Source organism: Otolemur garnettii, unplaced genomic scaffold (assembly GCF_000181295.1).
Source record: "Otolemur garnettii isolate 467f Iridium unplaced genomic scaffold, OtoGar3 scaffold00038, whole genome shotgun sequence".
Lineage (NCBI taxonomy): Eukaryota > Metazoa > Chordata > Mammalia > Primates > Galagidae > Otolemur > Otolemur garnettii.
Genome location: NW_003852433.1, coordinates 15,688,350 through 15,705,940, shown reverse-complemented (window position 1 = coordinate 15,705,940; position 17,591 = coordinate 15,688,350). Strand labels below are relative to the sequence as shown.

General features: G+C 37.8%; 1 protein-coding gene across 3 annotated transcripts in view; it reads right to left on the bottom strand.

Moving 5' to 3' along the window:
* Window positions 1–201: 201 nt before the first annotated feature.
* Window positions 202–17,591, bottom strand: part of NAA25 (N(alpha)-acetyltransferase 25, NatB auxiliary subunit) — an 85,509-nt gene continuing 68,119 nt past the window's right edge. For 2 of the 3 annotated variants that reach the window (XM_003789967.3, XM_023513283.1), the window contains 6 exons: window positions 16,941–17,064; window positions 14,804–14,869; window positions 14,140–14,237; window positions 12,469–12,579; window positions 5,165–5,311; window positions 202–3,108 (listed from right to left, as the gene is read on the bottom strand). In XM_003789967.3, coding sequence (XP_003790015.1) covers window positions 2,986–3,108; window positions 5,165–5,311; window positions 12,469–12,579; window positions 14,140–14,237; window positions 14,804–14,869; window positions 16,941–17,064 — 669 coding nt within the window. In that variant the 3' untranslated portion in view covers window positions 202–2,985. The remainder of the gene's footprint in view (window positions 3,109–5,164; window positions 5,312–12,468; window positions 12,580–14,139; window positions 14,238–14,803; window positions 14,870–16,940; window positions 17,065–17,591) is intronic. The other variant, XR_002773430.1, reaches the window with a different exon arrangement.

Here is a 17,591-nt window from a genome sequence, read left to right as displayed (position 1 = left end):
AAATTGAATTAATAAATTAAGTATGGAAGGTACTTCTTTTAAACTGAAAAGACTGGTTGCCTTGGAAGAAAACTCCCAAATCTTCAAATATTAACAATTTTCTGGGGATATGGAGTACTCAATACAAATTGAGATGAATTATGTCATTTAGAAGATTATGGCTTCTAATAATTTGAACAAAAATGAACCAGGCAGAAATGCCAACTTAAAATGAAAATGTTTATATAAATTAATCCATCCAGTTTAAAGTAGATTAGCTGTGTTTAACTTAATTTTGAAGAAGGAAGAATATATACTTCCCATATTAATAAATCACATCAAGTAAGAAGAGTTTCAATAACCTGTCAATACACTGAAACCCCCTTTATATTAAAAGTTAAAATGAAAGACAAATCCAGATTGAACATAGTGTTTGCAAAATATAAAGCAATTTTGAACATTTAAAATTATGAAAATATACAAAATTGATGGGAAACACAACTAGGCATTTGTACATTTTCCATTATGTGGAGAACACTAAAAATTTCTCTATTTCTTATCCACATCAGATAAATGATTTAAATCAAATGTTTGCTTTGGAAAGTCTTAACTTAGGATCTCAGTAGTATAAAAAAAGCAATAATTTTTCAGTCTGTAAACAGTAGTCGTGTTTTTTCTTCTTTCCTTTTTTTTTTAAATATCAATTTTTACTGCACAAAAACAAAAAAACTTATACAAACCAAAAACAGCAGCAGCAATGGGTTATCTGAGAATTCTTTTCAAATACCAATGACATAACGATTTCTGGGAGAGGGTGCTTTTTACTCATGTAAGAATATATATAATATATATGCATTTTTAAACTGTACACAATTTATAGTGCATGACAGTTTCTAAAATAAGAGATTGATAAGAGATATTGGCCTTTTCTGCATAATTTCATTCTTTTTACAATTAATCTCAAAATGTTGAGAGTTGGATCTAATGCTATATTTAGTAGGAAAATCAGGAAGTAACAAAGGAAGCATAACCTTAATGTAACATTATTTGTCATTAAAACCAGCAAAGATTCCAGACACCTCCAGGCAAGAGACTTGTTAGGTAGACCCACTAGAGTCACACACTGTCCCTGAGGACCAAGGCCAGCCTACTGAGCATACATATGCTAGATTGATCATGGTCAGTTGATAGACTTTTTCAAAGAGCATTTCTACAGTACAGTACTTTTTTGGATATTCAAGGAAACATCATTTCAAGAACACATGCCACACACATGTACCCCACCCCTCAGCAGACACAAAGTTCTGTCTAAAATAGGCCATAGTTATGAGTATGATATGCTGTCATTAAATGAAATTCAGAATCAGATTTTTCAGTTCATTTTGTTTAAGACAGTTCTCCCTTTTGGGATGTGGCTACCCATTTATATAAAAAATAAATTTCTGAAATTACTTTGATAGACTAGGATTTACAACAAGTCTTATTTTGAATAGGTAATGTAATTTTTAAAAATTTCCTTGGAAGTTTAAGCAGTTACTAATCAGCATGTCAAACTGAATCTAAGAAAGTGAAGAAAGGGGAAGATACAATTGCTTTGCATAATAGAGATTCTCCCAGCTCTCTCTTGGTTGCTCTTAAAAGAAAAAGTATCACTACTAGAGCAGTGCATAGGAAAGAACCTTTAAAGTCTTCAAGACCAATCTTCCATCAGATGCTTGAATTCCCACACTGAGTTCATTTCTTTGCTCTTATAGAATTACTAATTTGAACTGTATTTAGGTAAGAAAGACCAAAAACAGAAGCAGGGTTTTAAAACACAAAAATGTTATCAAAGAAACTGTATAACATTTCCAAGAGCAATATTTCTCTAACAGACCAACCCCCAAAACTATAGTCTTGGGAACCTCCAGGTAAACAAAGTAAACATTCTGATATAATTTTCCATGTTTGAAGAAAATAGACCAAACCTTAAACCCACTGGATAACATTCCTTTGCCAGCCTAAAACGTAAAACCTAGATTAAATCCATAATGTACATTCTTTCCTTCCCAAACCCCACTTAAAAACACTTAAGTATTAAATCTTAATTTTTAAGCATATATATATATATATACACACACACACATATGACTCATGAATCAATTGTAGTATATGACTCAAAAACCAATGAAATATGTATCAGACTTGTCTGCATACATTATATACACCTCTCTTCTTTAAAACAGTGATTCCCATCTTTCCCAAATGGATGAAAGAGAGCAAGCTAGTCCTCTGCAGGTATATTAAGTGGTCTGCACTGCTTTTCCTGCTAAATAGCTGTAAATTAACAGAGTCTTCCTTGTCTCCCTGAGATTTAACTCTCACAGGAGCTAGGATGAACATGTCTTGGCTATGAGTTGAAAGTTAAGCCAAAAAATGAGTGCCTGGGGTTACCTGAGCAGGCAGATATTTATGTCAAATCTCATTTATGGCCTTGTGTACCTGTTCTGTGGGAGCCAAGCAGTTGAGGAAGCCTTAAAACAAACCTGCTGCTGTGAAAAAAGAGACTACTCCCCTCTACTTCCTGTGGCTCAAGGACCAGACCAAAACTTCCACCGCTATAATGGGAGGACTATTTAGCTGCTATGAGGTTGATGCTTTATGCTTAATTTCTATTGCTGCTTTTATAGGAACCTCCCCCACCCCTGCCCCATACATCCCTCACTTAGATGTTTCTGACAATACAAGAGAAGGTAAGTGGGGTTCTTTTGTTGCTGCCATATGTATATGAACATGTATAAAAAGTGGTCAAACCCAGATGTGGGTCCTGCTTCTGCTTTATATACAATAATTTAATCAGTTGTATATATTTAATCCTAAAAAAAATTAATTCACGATCAAAGTCCTTCATGCATTTTATGAGGAAGTTCTGGATTAAAAATGATGGCCAACTAGATGTTGCTTTTGCCTGGGAAGATGGTATGACTTTCTGTTGTAGAGTCATCAGTGCCTGCAATTCATACTTCCTTAAATTTTTAGTTTCTTTGTGGTCTCAAGTCTTTTTTTCAGCAGCTCCCCCATTTCAAGAAGTGAGTGCAGATAACTGCTCTGCACCTTCCCTTGAACAGTCTTTGAAAATTTTCTTTCTTCCTACAAAGAAGATAAGAGTTAAGTATTGTTCTTCAGATAAAAGTTAAAACTACCATTATCTTTGGTCTCATTGCATGCTCTGGCAGAATAAAGTGGGTGGGTAACCTTCGATCTCATAAAATGCAAAGAAAGCTAAAAGCATTTATCCACAAATGTTATGTTTTTCTCTGTGAAAAATCATAGAGATTTTGCTTTTTTAACATAATTATTCTTTCAAGTACCCTTTGTTGTAGGCCACATAATGTAGAAAGACACATTGTTAGTTTTTTTGGTTTTTTTGAGACAGAGTTTTACTTTGTCGCCCTCGGTAGAGTGCCATGGTGGCACAGCTCATAGCAACCTCCATCTCAAGGGCTTAACCGATTCTCTTGCTTCAGCTTCCAGAGCAGCTGGGACTACAGGCGCCCGCCACAATGCCCGGCTTTTAATTTTTTTATTTTTTGTAGAGACAGTCTCACATTATCGCCCTCAGTAGAGTGGTAGTGTCACAACAACCTCAAACTCTTGGGCTCAAGCGATTCTCTTGCCTCAGCCTCCCAAGTAGCTGGGATTACAGGTACCCACCACAACTCTTGGCTGTTTTTAGAGATGGAGTCTCACTCTGGCTCAGGCTGGTCTCAAACCTGTGAACTCAAGCAATCCACCTGCCTCAGCCTCCCAGAGTGGTAGGATTACAGGTGTGAGCCACCAAGCCTGGCTGCAAATGTTATTTTTTTCAATGCAAATATTGTAACCTAGTTGTTTATACCCTCACATTAAATTGAAATTTTAAAAAAGTTAATTCCCCAAGAGAAATCAATGAAAACAAAAATAAAAGGCATCAATTTTACTAACTCCATCTTTTCCAGTTGCAATACTGACGAATGTTTCCATATTAACAAAGTCCATGGATTCAAGAGACCAAACAATAAAAGGACACCACAGCTTTCCTAAACTTTCTCAAATATGAGTTAAATATTTGCCAGAACATATTTGCTGTGGTAGACACCACAAAAAAAATATACGGAAGTGGTGTTCTAACACAGAAAGGGAAAAGGAGATTGGCTGACAACTGATTAGGTTACTTGAAGTTGGCAGTGCTGCAAAGTCTAGAACTACAGAAGAAACCAGGTAACCTATACCTTCTGACCTAATAATACTAACTTTAGATATAATCTACCTAAGAAATACAAGTGCACATAAAAGGTAATATACAGTTAAATTTCTTTTGGTACTGTATGTAAAAGCAAATATAAAGAAAACAACCTAAAACGTCCAATGGCTGTGGTACATTTATATTTTGAATTTTTTGGTTTTGTTTTGTTTTTGAGACAAGAGTCTTATTATGTTGCCCTTGGTAAGTACTGTGACGTCACAGCTCACAGCAACCGCAAACTCTTGGGCTTAAGCAGTTCTCTTACCTCAGATTCCCAAGTAGCTGGGACTAGAGGTGCCCACCACAACACCCAGCTATTTTATTGTTATTGTTGTTTGGCAGACCTGGGCTGGGTTGGAAACTGCCAGCTCTGGTGTATGTGGCTGGCACCCTAGCCGCTGAGCTACAAGTGCCGAGCCTGCATTTTGAATTCTATACAGTTGTTTAGTGAACAAGATTGATTCATATGCATTAATCTAAATACAAAGAACTCTTGAACATAAAGCTGAGTGAAAAAAGTCAAGCTGTAGAACAGAGAATATCATATACTTTTCAAAAAGTACAAAGACAAGTCTTATATGGTTCATGCCTGTAATCCCAGTACTTTGGGAGGCCAAGACAAGAGAATCACCTGAGGCCATCCAAGGCAACACAGCAAGACCCTGTCACTAAACAAAAATAAATTAGCTGGGCATGGTAGGATACCCTGTAGTCCCAGTTACTCAGGAGGCTGAGGCAAGATTACCCAAGCTCAAGAGTTTCGCTTTGCTGTGAGCTACGATGTCACGGCACTCTACCAAGGGCGATAAAATGAGACTCTGTCCCAAAATAAAAAACCCAAACTTGTCCTAGAGCTAAAGGTAAGAACAAACATATGAGTATATAGACATATAACGCTGCTTATCATCTATAATCTCTTACCGGTGAGAGAGAAGTGTCTTCTAAAATAAGTTCTTCAAGTTTAAGTGCAATTAGATGTGTTTCAAGCCCTTTAATATGATCCACAACACTGGAAATTAAAGTCTGAAGCCCAGTAACATAATCTTGAAAACTGGTAAAGACAGGTGGCTAGGAAAAGATGTAAAAAGAGTTCAAAGATTATCAAACATATTTCCTATGTTAATAGTACATAATCCTTACTAATTTCATGCTACAGCATTATTTAATTTTACTAATAACAGGGATATTTAGATATTAAGAGTCTCAATCCAACGTAAATTTAATTGCTACCAATAATAATGATGACTTAAGCTTTTTTTAAAAATGAGGTTTTATTTCATTCTAGGAAACTAGAGATGACCAAGAGTTTGAGGCTGCTGTGAGCTGTGATGCCACGGCACTATGCTTAGGGTGACAGTTTGAGCAGACACTCTGCCCAAAACAAAAAAACAAAAAAAAAATTTTTTGAGAATTTGAGGTTGCTGTGAGCTATGATACCACAGTACTTTACTCAGGATGACAGAGTGAGACGGTCTCAAAAAAAACAAAAAAAAAATTTTAGTTGATCAATACTCAACTTACGGCTGGGAATCCTGAAACACAAAAGGTAAAGGGAATCAAGACTTTATTTTTCTCTTTTTGTCTTTGATATTTCCTGTGTTACTTTTTAGAGAACAGAAACAGAATATTCTAAGTCCTAATAGAAAAACTAATGGGTGACAAGAGCAAAGAAAACTCTGAAAAAAAGACTGATTTGAGTACATTTTGAACTTACATCAAAACCAGGCGGTATTGGCATATACATTGACAGAGTCAAAGGAAATAAGTCCTTGGCGTGGCACTCATAGCACAGTGGTTATGGCGCCAGCCACATACACTGAGGCTGGCAGGTTCTAACCCAGCCCAGGACAGCTAACAACAATGACAACTGCAACAAAAAAATAGCCAGGTGTTGTGGTGGGTGCCTGAAGTACTGGGAGGCTGAGGCAAGAGAATCGCTTAAGCCCAGGAGATTGAGGTTGCTGTGAGCTGTGACACTATAGCACTCAACCGAGGGTGACATAGTGACACTCTGTCTCAAAACAAAAAACAAAGGAAACAAGTCCTGAGATAGACCAAACCATATAAAATATAAATGGTAGCATTTCAAAATACTGATTGCACGTAGATAAATGGTACTGGGATAACAGGTTAGACATTTAGGAATATAAAACAATGTAGTAAATAAATATTTAAATAAATTTCAGACAGATTAAATACCTAAATGTAAAATTACCCATCAAAACACCAGAAGAAAATTCAGTAACAACTTCTGGCTCGGTGCCTGTAGCTCAGTGGATACGGTGCCAGCCACATACCTTGGGGCTGGCAGGTTCAAACCTGGTCCTGGGCTGCCAAACAACAATAACAACCTCAACAAAAAAATAGCCGAGTGATGTGGTGGGCGCCTATAGTACTGGCTACTTGGGAGGCTGAGGCAAGAAAATTGCTTAAGCCCAAGAGTTTGAGATTGCTGTGAGCTGTGAAGCTATGACCTAAGGGCAACACAGTGAGACTGTCTCAAAACAAAAACAAAAACGAAAACAAAAACAAACAAAAGAAAAGAAAATTTGGTTAACAACTTCTGTGATCAAGACACTGACAATTGAAAAAGTCTTTCTAAACATGGCACTAAGCTAGAAACGACTAAGAATATTATTTTGTTTTTCATCTATTACTATACAGACAAAAAAAATCACTCAAGTTAAAAAATAAATGACAAACTAAAAAATAAAACCTGCATCATCAGGAAAAAACTCGTATAGCTAAGGCAGTTCTTAGTAAAAAAAAAAAAAAAAAAAAAAAAGCTGGGGATATCACCATACCAGATTTCAGGCTGTATTACAAGGCGATAGTGATCAAGACAGCATGGTACTGGCACAAAAATAGAGACACAGACATTTGGAATGAAATAGAAAACCAGTAAATGAAACTAACAACTTACAGCCACCTAATCTTCGATAAACCAAACAAGAGTGTCCACTGGATGAAAGACTCTCTATTCAATAAATGGTGCTGGGAGAACTGGACATCCGTATGTAAGACTGAAACTGGACCCGCATCTTTCTCCACTCACAAAAATTGATTCAAGATGGATAAAGGACTTAAATTTAAGGCATGAAATGATAAAAATCCTCAAAGAAAGAATAGGAAAAACACTGGAAGATATCAGCCTGGAGAAAGACTTTATGAGGAAGACTGCAATGGGATTTAATTAAACTGAAAAGCTTCTGTACAGCCAAGGAGACAACAACCAAAGCAAATAGACAACCTACCCAATGGGAAAGGATATTTGCATATTTTGAATCAGACAACAGCTTAATAAGCAGGGAAAAAAACCACATCATATATAATGAAGACCAATGACACTGATAATTATGTGTAAACAACCCAACAACTCAAAATATTACACTATAATAGGAAACCTGGGCAAAGACAGGAAGAGAAAATGTATCAAAGAAATCCAAGAAATAAATATATTTATATTATAAAAATATAAATAGGCCAGGCATGGTGGCTCACGCCAGTTATCCTAGCACTCTGGGAGGCTTAGGTGGGTCAACTGCCTGAGCTCACAGGTTCAAGACCAGCCTGAGCCAGAGCAAGACCTCGGCTCTAAAAATACCTGGGTATTATTGCAGGTGCCTGTAGTCCCAGCTACTTGGGAGGCAGAGACAAGAGAATCACTTGAGCCCAGGAGTTTGAGGTTGCTATGAGCTATGATGCCATAGCACTCTACCAAGGGCAACAAAGTGAGACTGTCACAAAAATTAAAAAAAAAAAATATATATATATATATATATACACATACGCATATGTATGTATATTAATATTAACACAGAAAAACCTAACCAATCAACTAATAAGACTAGCTTTTAACTTAAGAAGTATTCTTTCAAGGTTTAAAACCAATAAAATTAAGGAAAATGCATATTAGAAAAGGGGTTATCAATGTTTACTTATCAAATGACCAAAGATTCAGACACACTCAACACTGTTGGGGAAGAGTGTAAAAACGTATATATTCAGTTCATTTTAGAATGAATAGCTAGCTTAAGGAAATTATTAATTCATCTTTATCAATTTGTATATATTTTATATATAAATATTTGCCTGTATTTTATAATATTACAAAATCAGAACCAACCAAATATTCATCAATAAAAATAAATTATAGGCTGGACATGGTGGCTCACACTTGAAATCGTAGCACTCTAAGAGGATGAGATGGGTAGACTGCTTGACCTCAGGAGTTTGAAACCAGCCTGAGCCAAGAGTGAGAACTTGTCTCTATTAAAAATAAAAAAATTATCTTTGTGGTGCTGTGCCTTGTAGTCCCAGCTACTTGGGAAGCCGAAGCAGAAAGACCCTTTGAGTTCAAGAGTCTGAGGTTGCAGTGAGTTAAGATGACTACCCAGAGCAATAGAGTGTATGACTCAAAGGAAGAGGGGGAGAATAAGAAAAAAAAAAAAAAGAAAAAGAAAGATGTCCAAGATACCATGTTAAGTGAAAACAAAAACAAAACAAACACAAAAACAAAAACCAGACAAGCCACATGTCCTGGTTTGATTTCCACTAAAATTTTAGCAATGATACATTACTTGTTGGTGGGTATATGAACAATCTTCACTTTTTCATATTTTTATGTGTTATTCTGTCAATCACAAAAAGGAAAACCACTCTCATTTTTAGAAATCAGAAAAATAATAAAAAATACTACAAAATCCAAATACTAACAAACTATTTGACAAGTCCTGGGATTGTAGGCATTCCTTCAAAGCAAAAGCAACTCTAATCTACACTTTTAAACTTTGCCCTTACGATCTGTTAAATTATCTTTTTTTCTTACTGTTTGTTAAATTATTTTGAACAGAATGAAGGAAAGAAGGTACTCTCATTTAGTCCCTCATTCAAACCTGAGAACCCTTTGTTTTTGGATAAATTTTAACACTTAGCAAAGTGCCTAAAGAATTCCTGGGAAAAAAAAATTCTGAATTGTTACTGAATTGTTCATAAAGTCAATTTTACTGCCGAAACCATCAACAATCATTTTCTTCTTCTTTTTTTTTTTTTTGAAACAGGCACCCACCACTACGCCCAGCTATTTCTTTTTTCTTTTTTTTTGTAGTTGTTGTTTAGCAAGCCTGGACCAGGCTCAAACGGGCCTGCCTCAGTGTATATGGCTGGCACCCTAACCACTGAGTTACAGGCACTGAGTTATCATCAATAATCATTTTCAAAGGACAGTGATTATTTTGCTACAGAGTACAAAAATCTCCCATTAATAATGGCAGTATAAACTCAAACATTAATAAAATAGCATGTCGTGAGCTTTAATTCTAAAAATTGTTTAGTACTTATTCTGAAACGACTGATAAATAAATACACGTATTGATGGTACTGGGAACCAGGGTTCTGACTCTGGGAAAAGAAAGCTACACCTAGGGAATGAGGGAAAAAAAGAACACTGGCTGCTGGATTAAAATTGAGGGTATCGGTAAAAATTCATTAGTTAAAACTGTGTGTGTTTGAGTGTAAATACACTGCCTAGGTCTCTCCACTGAAAGAAACTAGAAGCAATGAAAGCACACTAACACCTATTGTTTTCAAAATACCAGTCCCCACAAATGAACAAAGGCTCTTGAGAAAACATCTGTTTTCAGTTTACTAAGAAAGTCCATTGAACATTTTTGCTGTTCCAGAAAGGCTCAAAAACTGACGAGGACATGTTAAATGACAGAAACCAGCATAATAGGGCTAGCATTTGGGACAATTTGAGCATCCAAAAGAAAACGTTGATAAAGATTCGAAAATTTTTTTCATTTTTTTTTTGAGATGGAGTCTCACTTTGTCGCGCTGGGTAGAGTGCTGTGGCATCACAGCTCACAACAACCTCAAACTTCTGGGCTAAAAACAATTCTTTTGCATTAGCCTCCCAAGTAGCTGGAACTGTAGCCCCCCTCCCCCTTTTTAAAAAGAGACAAGGTTTTGCTCTTGCTCAAATTGATGCTGAACTTCTGAGCTCAAGCAATCCACCTGCTTCAGCCTCCCAGAGTGTTCGGATTACAGTCATAAGTCACTATACTACTCCTGACCCTAACAGATTAGAATTTAAGAAAAAAATGAGGCTCGGCGCCTGTGGCTCAAGTGGCTAAGGCGCCAGCCATATACACCTAAGGTGGCGGGTTCGAATCCCCAGCCCGGGCCCGCCAAACAACAATGATGGCTGCAACCAAAAAATGGCCGGGCGTTGTGGCGGGCGCCTGTGGTCCCAGCTACTTGGGAGGCTGAGGCAGGAGACTCGCTTGAGCCCAGGGGTTGGAGGTTGCTGTGAGCGTGATGCCATGACACTCTGCCCAGGGGGATAGCTTGAGGCTCCGTCTCAAAAAAAAAAAAAAAAAGAAAAAAGAAAAAAATGAGTCCATAGTGACACTCAAATAGATAGTAATATTTTAAACATGTATATTCAGGTCTGTGTGAAATTTAAAATAGTTGTCTTTTTTTTTTCATTTTTAAAGGGCTTTATAGGACTTGTTTTTATTTATTTCAGGTTAATGTGAGCATACAAACAACCAAGTCACAATATTTGAATCTGTTAGGTAGAGTGTATTTTGCAGTTATGTCCTGCACCCAAAAGGTGTGCCATACACTCCTACATTGTGCCCATTCAGTGGGTGCACCCCAAACCCCCTTCCCCTCTGCCCATTCCTCATTTCCCCCTACAACATGAATTGAGTTTTTCTTCTTTGTAGGTGTGAATTAGATTGTCTACTGGCTTAATATTAGTATTGAGTAAATTGGATAGTTGCTTTTTCTTTATGATACTTTACTGAGAAGAATGTGTTTCAATACTATCCAGGTTAAATACTTGTCTATTTTAAAATTGCACATGAACTTTACGGCCACCTGTATATTTTTTATACATTCAAATACATAGAATGTAAATGGGACATACTATTTTACAAAATGATGCTAGCTGATAAATAATCACAGATTAGTAAAATTTGTAAAAATTGCCACTTTGGACATATCAGTGTAATAAATGATTCAGGCAAGTTCAACTACTAACAATGGATGCTAAAACTAATGGGTGAGAGACCATTGGGAAATAGGATTTCACAGACTCAAAGCATCATCTCATAGCTTTAGTATTCATTTCAAAAGGAAAAAGGCACTACTGGCCAGGCACAGTGGTGTGCACCTGTAGCCCGAGCTACTAAGGAGGCAGAGGCAGTAGGACTGCTTGAGCCCAGGAGTTTGAGGTTGTAGTAAGCTATTATGACACCACTGCACTCCGGCTGGGGCTACAGAGTAAGAAAGAGAAAGAAAAGAGAAAGAAAAGTCTGTACTTTTCTTTTCTTTTTTTTTTTTTTTGTTTGTTTTGAGACAGAGCCTCAAGCTATCCCCCTGGGTAGAGTGCTGTGGCATCACAGCTCACAGCAACCTCCAACTTCTGGGCTCAAGCCAGTCTCCTGCCTCAGCCTCTCAAGTAGCTGGGACCACAGGCGCCCGCCACAACGCCCAGCTATTTTTTGGTTGCAGCCGTCATTGTTGTTTTTGGTGGGCCCAGGCTGGATTTGAACCTGTCACCTTAGGTGTATGTGGCTGGCACCTTAGCCACTTGAGCCACATGAGCTGAGCCTATTTTTTTTTTTTTTTTGAGACAGTCTTAAACTGTCACCCTGGGTAGAGCGCTGTGGCATCACAGCTCACAGCAACCTCCAACTCCTGGCCTCAAGTGATTCTCCTGCCTCTGCCTCCCAAGTAGCTGGGACTATAGGTGCCTGTCACAATGCCTGGCTATTTTTTTGGTTGTAGCCATCATTGTTGTTTGGCAGGCCCAAGTTGGATTTGAACCCACCAGCTCAGGTGTATGTGGCTGGCGTCTTAGCCGCTTGAGCCACAGGCGCTGAGCCAAGTCTGTACTTTTCTATTGAATTGGTCAACAAACAAGGAGGAGGCAAAGGAAAGAGGAAGTTAGAAGGGAGTGAGAGTTGGGGGGGAGACAGACATAGGCAAATGTGGTATACAGTTAATAAGTGATAATCTAGCTAAGGACCTTTATGGGTGTCACTGCAATAGTCTTTTCAACTTTTCTGTTGGCGTATAATTAGAAAAAAAAAAAAAGGTGTACATGGGGGGAAGGAATGTATATAGACTCCTAAAGACTTTTACAACATGGAGGAAAACAATGAAAAGAAAACATAGCATGTGACCAGATTGGTAGTTGCAATTTTTGTTATTACCATGATGATGCTGGTTTCTTTTTTCTTCTTTTTCTTTTTCTGTAAATTTAATTTGTATGGTCGCAGGACACTCTCACAGTAACTGGACACCCAAAGGATAATGGAAATAGTCTGAAAGATGAAAATTGCAAATTTCTCAATAAAGATTACACGACCATTATTTATCAGGGAAGAATGGATTAAATAAAGAAATTCTAAGTGGCAATTCCATGCAAAATCCCTTCAATTTCTCCCTCAAATCCTCCAATTTCTGGTTCTCCCAGCTCTGTATCCATCTTCTGCACATCACTCCAGTTTTCTTTTACTTCTCTGTAGAAGTGAGGATTTACCAACATCCTGTTTACTCAGTGGAACTAAAAGGTTTTTTTTTTTAAAAGGTTCTTTATAATATGTCTCTTTCCCTTGACACCTTTCTAGACAAGTAAGATACCATCTTACCTGCAAACCTTAACTTCCATATATATGGAGAAATCTCCCCAATTGATCAGCACATATTCTGCTGTGCTGTATTAAATTAGCTGTTTACATGTCTTCTCCTAAGTGTGTGTATGTACAGATAGGTCCAATTATTACTTATTCATTCAATAAGAATCTCTTAGGCATTTACTATGTGCCAGTGATGAGAATAGAATACAATGCCTATAGGAATCTTGCAGACTAATGTGGGAGAAAAGTAAACAAATATATGACAGAAATAAAAGGAAAGCCAATGAATTACAAGTGTTTGCAATCCTCCTTTTCTCTCTGGCACATAAAAAACAGGGGGCCAGATTTTGCTACATCAGCTCCTAGACTTCTTAATGGATAATATCACAGTAATTAGAAGATGACAACAACAAATAAAAGATCTAGACAAATAAACTACATAATAAAGAGTGAACCAAGGCCAGGCAAAATGGCTCATGTCTGTAATCCTCGCACTCTAAGAGGCCAAGGTAGGAGGATCCCTTGAACTCAGCGTCCAAGACCAGCCTGTGCAAGAGTTAAGACTCTGTCTCTACTAAAACTAGAAAAGTTAGCTGAGTGTTATGGCAGGTGTCTATAGTCCCAGATACTTGGGAGGCTGAGGCAGGTGGATTGCTTGAACCCAGGAGTCTGAGGTTGCTATGAGGTAACCTGAGGCCATGGTAACTCTAGCCTGGAGCAACAGAACACGACTCTGTCTCAGGAAGAAGAAAACAAAAAAAAAAAAGGTAAATCAGAAAGGAGAACAAAGAGAAAATAGCTAGATTTGTAGTGAATATAAGGAACCTTAGAGATGAGTAAAGCAAATTTCAACAAGTTTTACCTAAGCATTATGAATAAAATTTTCTTAAAATTCTTCTAAGGATTTAGTTTAGAAAATGATCCAAATTGTTTTACTTGCTTTATCTTTATTCTTGTGGAGATAGGGTCTCACTATGTCACCCAGGATGGAGTGCCCTGGCACAATCATAGCTCACTTAACCTCAAACTCCTGGTTTCAAGTGATTCTCCTGCTTTAGCCTCCCTAAGTGCAGGGATTACAGGCATGAGCACCCTGCCCAGCCTAAACTGCTTTTCAATTAACAAAAAGCAAAAGGAGAGTTAAATGGCAGGTACAGGGTACCAATTATCTATTTATTGTTGGAAAATGAATCTTGCATACCATTTAGGAAAATCACATCTTTGAGCAAGAGAACAAAAACATACCTCAACAAAGAAGACTAGGTTTTCTAAAAGAGTAGGATGTGTTTTCAAGTTACCATCTTTAACTTCTAAGAGGTCACCTTTACATTTACTGAAGACATCTGAAAACAAAAAATATTTTATGGTTTTATTCAGCTTTTGTTTCAATGCTGTTTTTAGAAACATAATACACAATCTAATAAAGAATAAGCAAATATCAAAAGCTTATTCGAGAAAACTTTTCCCCCCATTCATTTCTCATAACAAACCAAACTCTAAAGGATACAGTATCTATCTAAAGCTCTTTATTTTTTTCTCTGTCCCATATGATCTCCAGGAATTATTTCAAGCTCTTTATTTCTCACTCTGTTACCCAGGCTGGAGTGCAACCGCACAATCATAGCTCACTATAGCCTTGAGCTCCTGGGCTCAAGGGATCCTCCTTGCTCAGCCTTCCAAGTAGCTGAGACTATAGGTGCCCAGCATTTAGTTATAGTATTTTATAATATGTATGTAGTACTTTCGTAATCAAAATTTAATTCTCAATGGTTAACAAGTCTTTAAAAATCCCCAAACTTATGTAGTATTTTCAAATCGCCTTGGAAGTTTCTGTAGGAAAAAAAAAACAACTTGAGATAGTGCCAAACAACCAGATACAAATATAGTCATCCACAGAAAGAACACTTACCTTTTAATTGTCCTAATAAAGACTTAAGATTATTTTCTATTCGCTCCTGGATCTCCATTGTATCATCTAAAATTAAAAAACAAAAAATAAAAAATTTTTATTTATTAAGATGAAGCAGAAGCAAGATCAATACCTGCAAGTAGTTCATGAACAAGGATATTTTTTCTTCACTTAAGACCCCTTGGCTGGGTACAATGGCTCATGACTGTAATTGCAGCATTCTGGGAAGCCAAGGTGGGGGGAATTGTTTGAGCTCAGTAGTTTGAGACCAGCCTAAGGAAGAGGGAAACCCCTTCTCTACTAAAAATAGAAAACCTAGCTGGCAGGCACCTGTAGTCCCAGCTACTCGGGAGGCAGAGGTAAGAAGATCACTTGAACCCAAGAGTTTCAGTTGCTGTGAGCTATGATGATTCCACAACACTCTATTCAGGGCAATAGAGTTAAGACTCTGTCTCAAAAAAAGGACCTCTTAACATCTAAAGTCCATGATTCAGAGATAGAGAAAGAGAGAGAGAGATGAAGGAAAGGAAAAGGAAAAGTATTAATTGACTTTTTGTCAAAGGTACTACCTAAAATTCTTTAGGAGGCTGGGCTTGATGGCTCACGCCTGGACTCCTAGCACTATAGGAGGCTGAGGTGGATTGCCTGAGCTCATGGATTCGAGACCAGCCTGAGCAAGGGTGAGACCCCTGTGTCTAAAAATAGCTGGGCGTTGTGGCAGGTGCCTGTAGTCCCAGCTACTTGGGAAGTTGAGGCAAGAGAATCGCTTGAGCCCAAGAGTTTGAGGTTGCTGTGAGCTATGATGCCAAAGCATTCTACCAAAGGTGACAAAGTGAGACTCTGTCTCAAAAATAATAATAAAATAGACTCGGCACTCGTAGCACAGTGGTTAATGGCGCCAGCCACATGCACCAAGGCTGGAGGGTTCAAACCCAGTCTGGGCCAGCTAAAGAACAATAACTGCAATAATAGCCAGGTGTTGTGGTGGGCACTTGTAGTCCCAGTCCTTGAAGGCTAAGGCAAGAGAATCGTTTAAGCCCAAGAGTTTGAGATTGCTGTGAGTTGTGATGCCCCATTTAAATTATGTCTACCAAGGGCAACATAGTGAGACTCTGTCTCAAAATAATAATAATAACGAAATAAAAAAATAACTCTTTAGGAGGATTTGAAATCTATGTGCTGGCTCGGCACTCTACCCAGGGGGACAGCTTGAGGCTCTGTCTCAAAAAAAAAAAGAAATCTATGTGTTTCAAATATTCTCAATAACAGGATCTACAAACCTTCTAATTTAAAAAGAAAGGGTCTATCAAATGTTTATGTTTTTCACTGGGTTGATATCTTCCAAAAAATTCTCTTCTCCAGAAAGTTTAGGGCTTGATTTTTAAAGTCCAACAATATTTCAACAAATGAAGGATTTCTTTAACTTTTGGTTTTTTGTTTTTTTTTTTTTTTTTGAGACAGAGCCTCAAGCTGTCCCCCTGGGTAGAGTGCCGTGGCATTACAGCTCACAGCAACCTCCAACTCCTGGGCTCAAGCGAGTCTCCTGCCTCCGCCTCCCAAGTAGCTGGGACCACAGGCGCCCGCCACAACGCCCGGCTATTTTTTTTTTTTGGTTGCAGCCGTCATTGTTGTTTGGCGGGTCCGGGCTGGGGATTCGAACCCGCCACCTTAGGTGTACGTGGCTGGCGCCTTAGTCGGTTGAGCTATAGGCGCCGAGCCTTCTTTAACTTTTGAATCTAACATGAAAAGGAATTAAGCTTCTAAAACATTACTTTGTAACCTATAAAATATATTCTTGTATACTAAACCAGACACTTCCAGAACAGATTCCAGCTTTCATCTATTCCAAACTTTTCCAAATGGGTGAGGTTATGGATATTTTATTGCATTTATTAAGTTGTCTTTTTTAAAATATTTTTTCAGATTAATGTGAAAGTACAAATAACTAAGTTACAATGTTTGCACTTGTTAGGTAGAGTCCATCTTGTAGTTGTGCCCCACACCCTAGAGGTGTACCATATACCCTTACATTGTGCCTATTAAGTAGGAGCACACCAACTCCTTTCTTCCTCCCCTCTCCCCCATTAAGTTTTCAATGACAAAGACTCAGTAAGCATCCTTGCAAGTGTACACTTACCTAAACCATTGGTATCCAGCTCATAAATATCATTAACAAGATAAAAAGAGCTTATCTGGCACTGAGAACAGCCAGAATTAAAGAATCCACCCATTCTAGTAGGTACAGGACCAAGGAAAGGATACTGGGGGGAGAAAAGAAAAAAATTATGTCCTACCCATTTAAATTCATACAAAAGAAGAAAACAGGCATTTTAACTACTGGATAAAAACCTGTTTCAGTGATTTAGTTAAAAAACCATTAATCAGCAAACTAATAACTGAATCATAATGCACTTTTTTTTTTTTTTTGAGATAGTCTCACTTTGTCACCCTTTGGTAGAGTGCTGTGGCTTAGTAGCTCATAACAACACTTAGGTTCAAGTGATCCTCTTGCCTCAACCTCCCAAGTTGCTGAGACCACAGGTGCCTGCCACAATGCCTGCCTATTTTTTTTTTTTTAGAGATGAAGTCTCACTCAGGCTCAGGCTGGTCTCAAACCCGGGATCTCATGTAATCTGGATCATTATATTAAAAACAAAAATGCTCTATTAATTTTTTGCTATTACAATTTTCTATTGCAAAGAAAGCTATTTTGCAGCTCGGCACCCATAGCACAGTGGTTACGGCACCAGGTTCAAACCTGGCCAGGACCAGCTAAACAACTGCAACA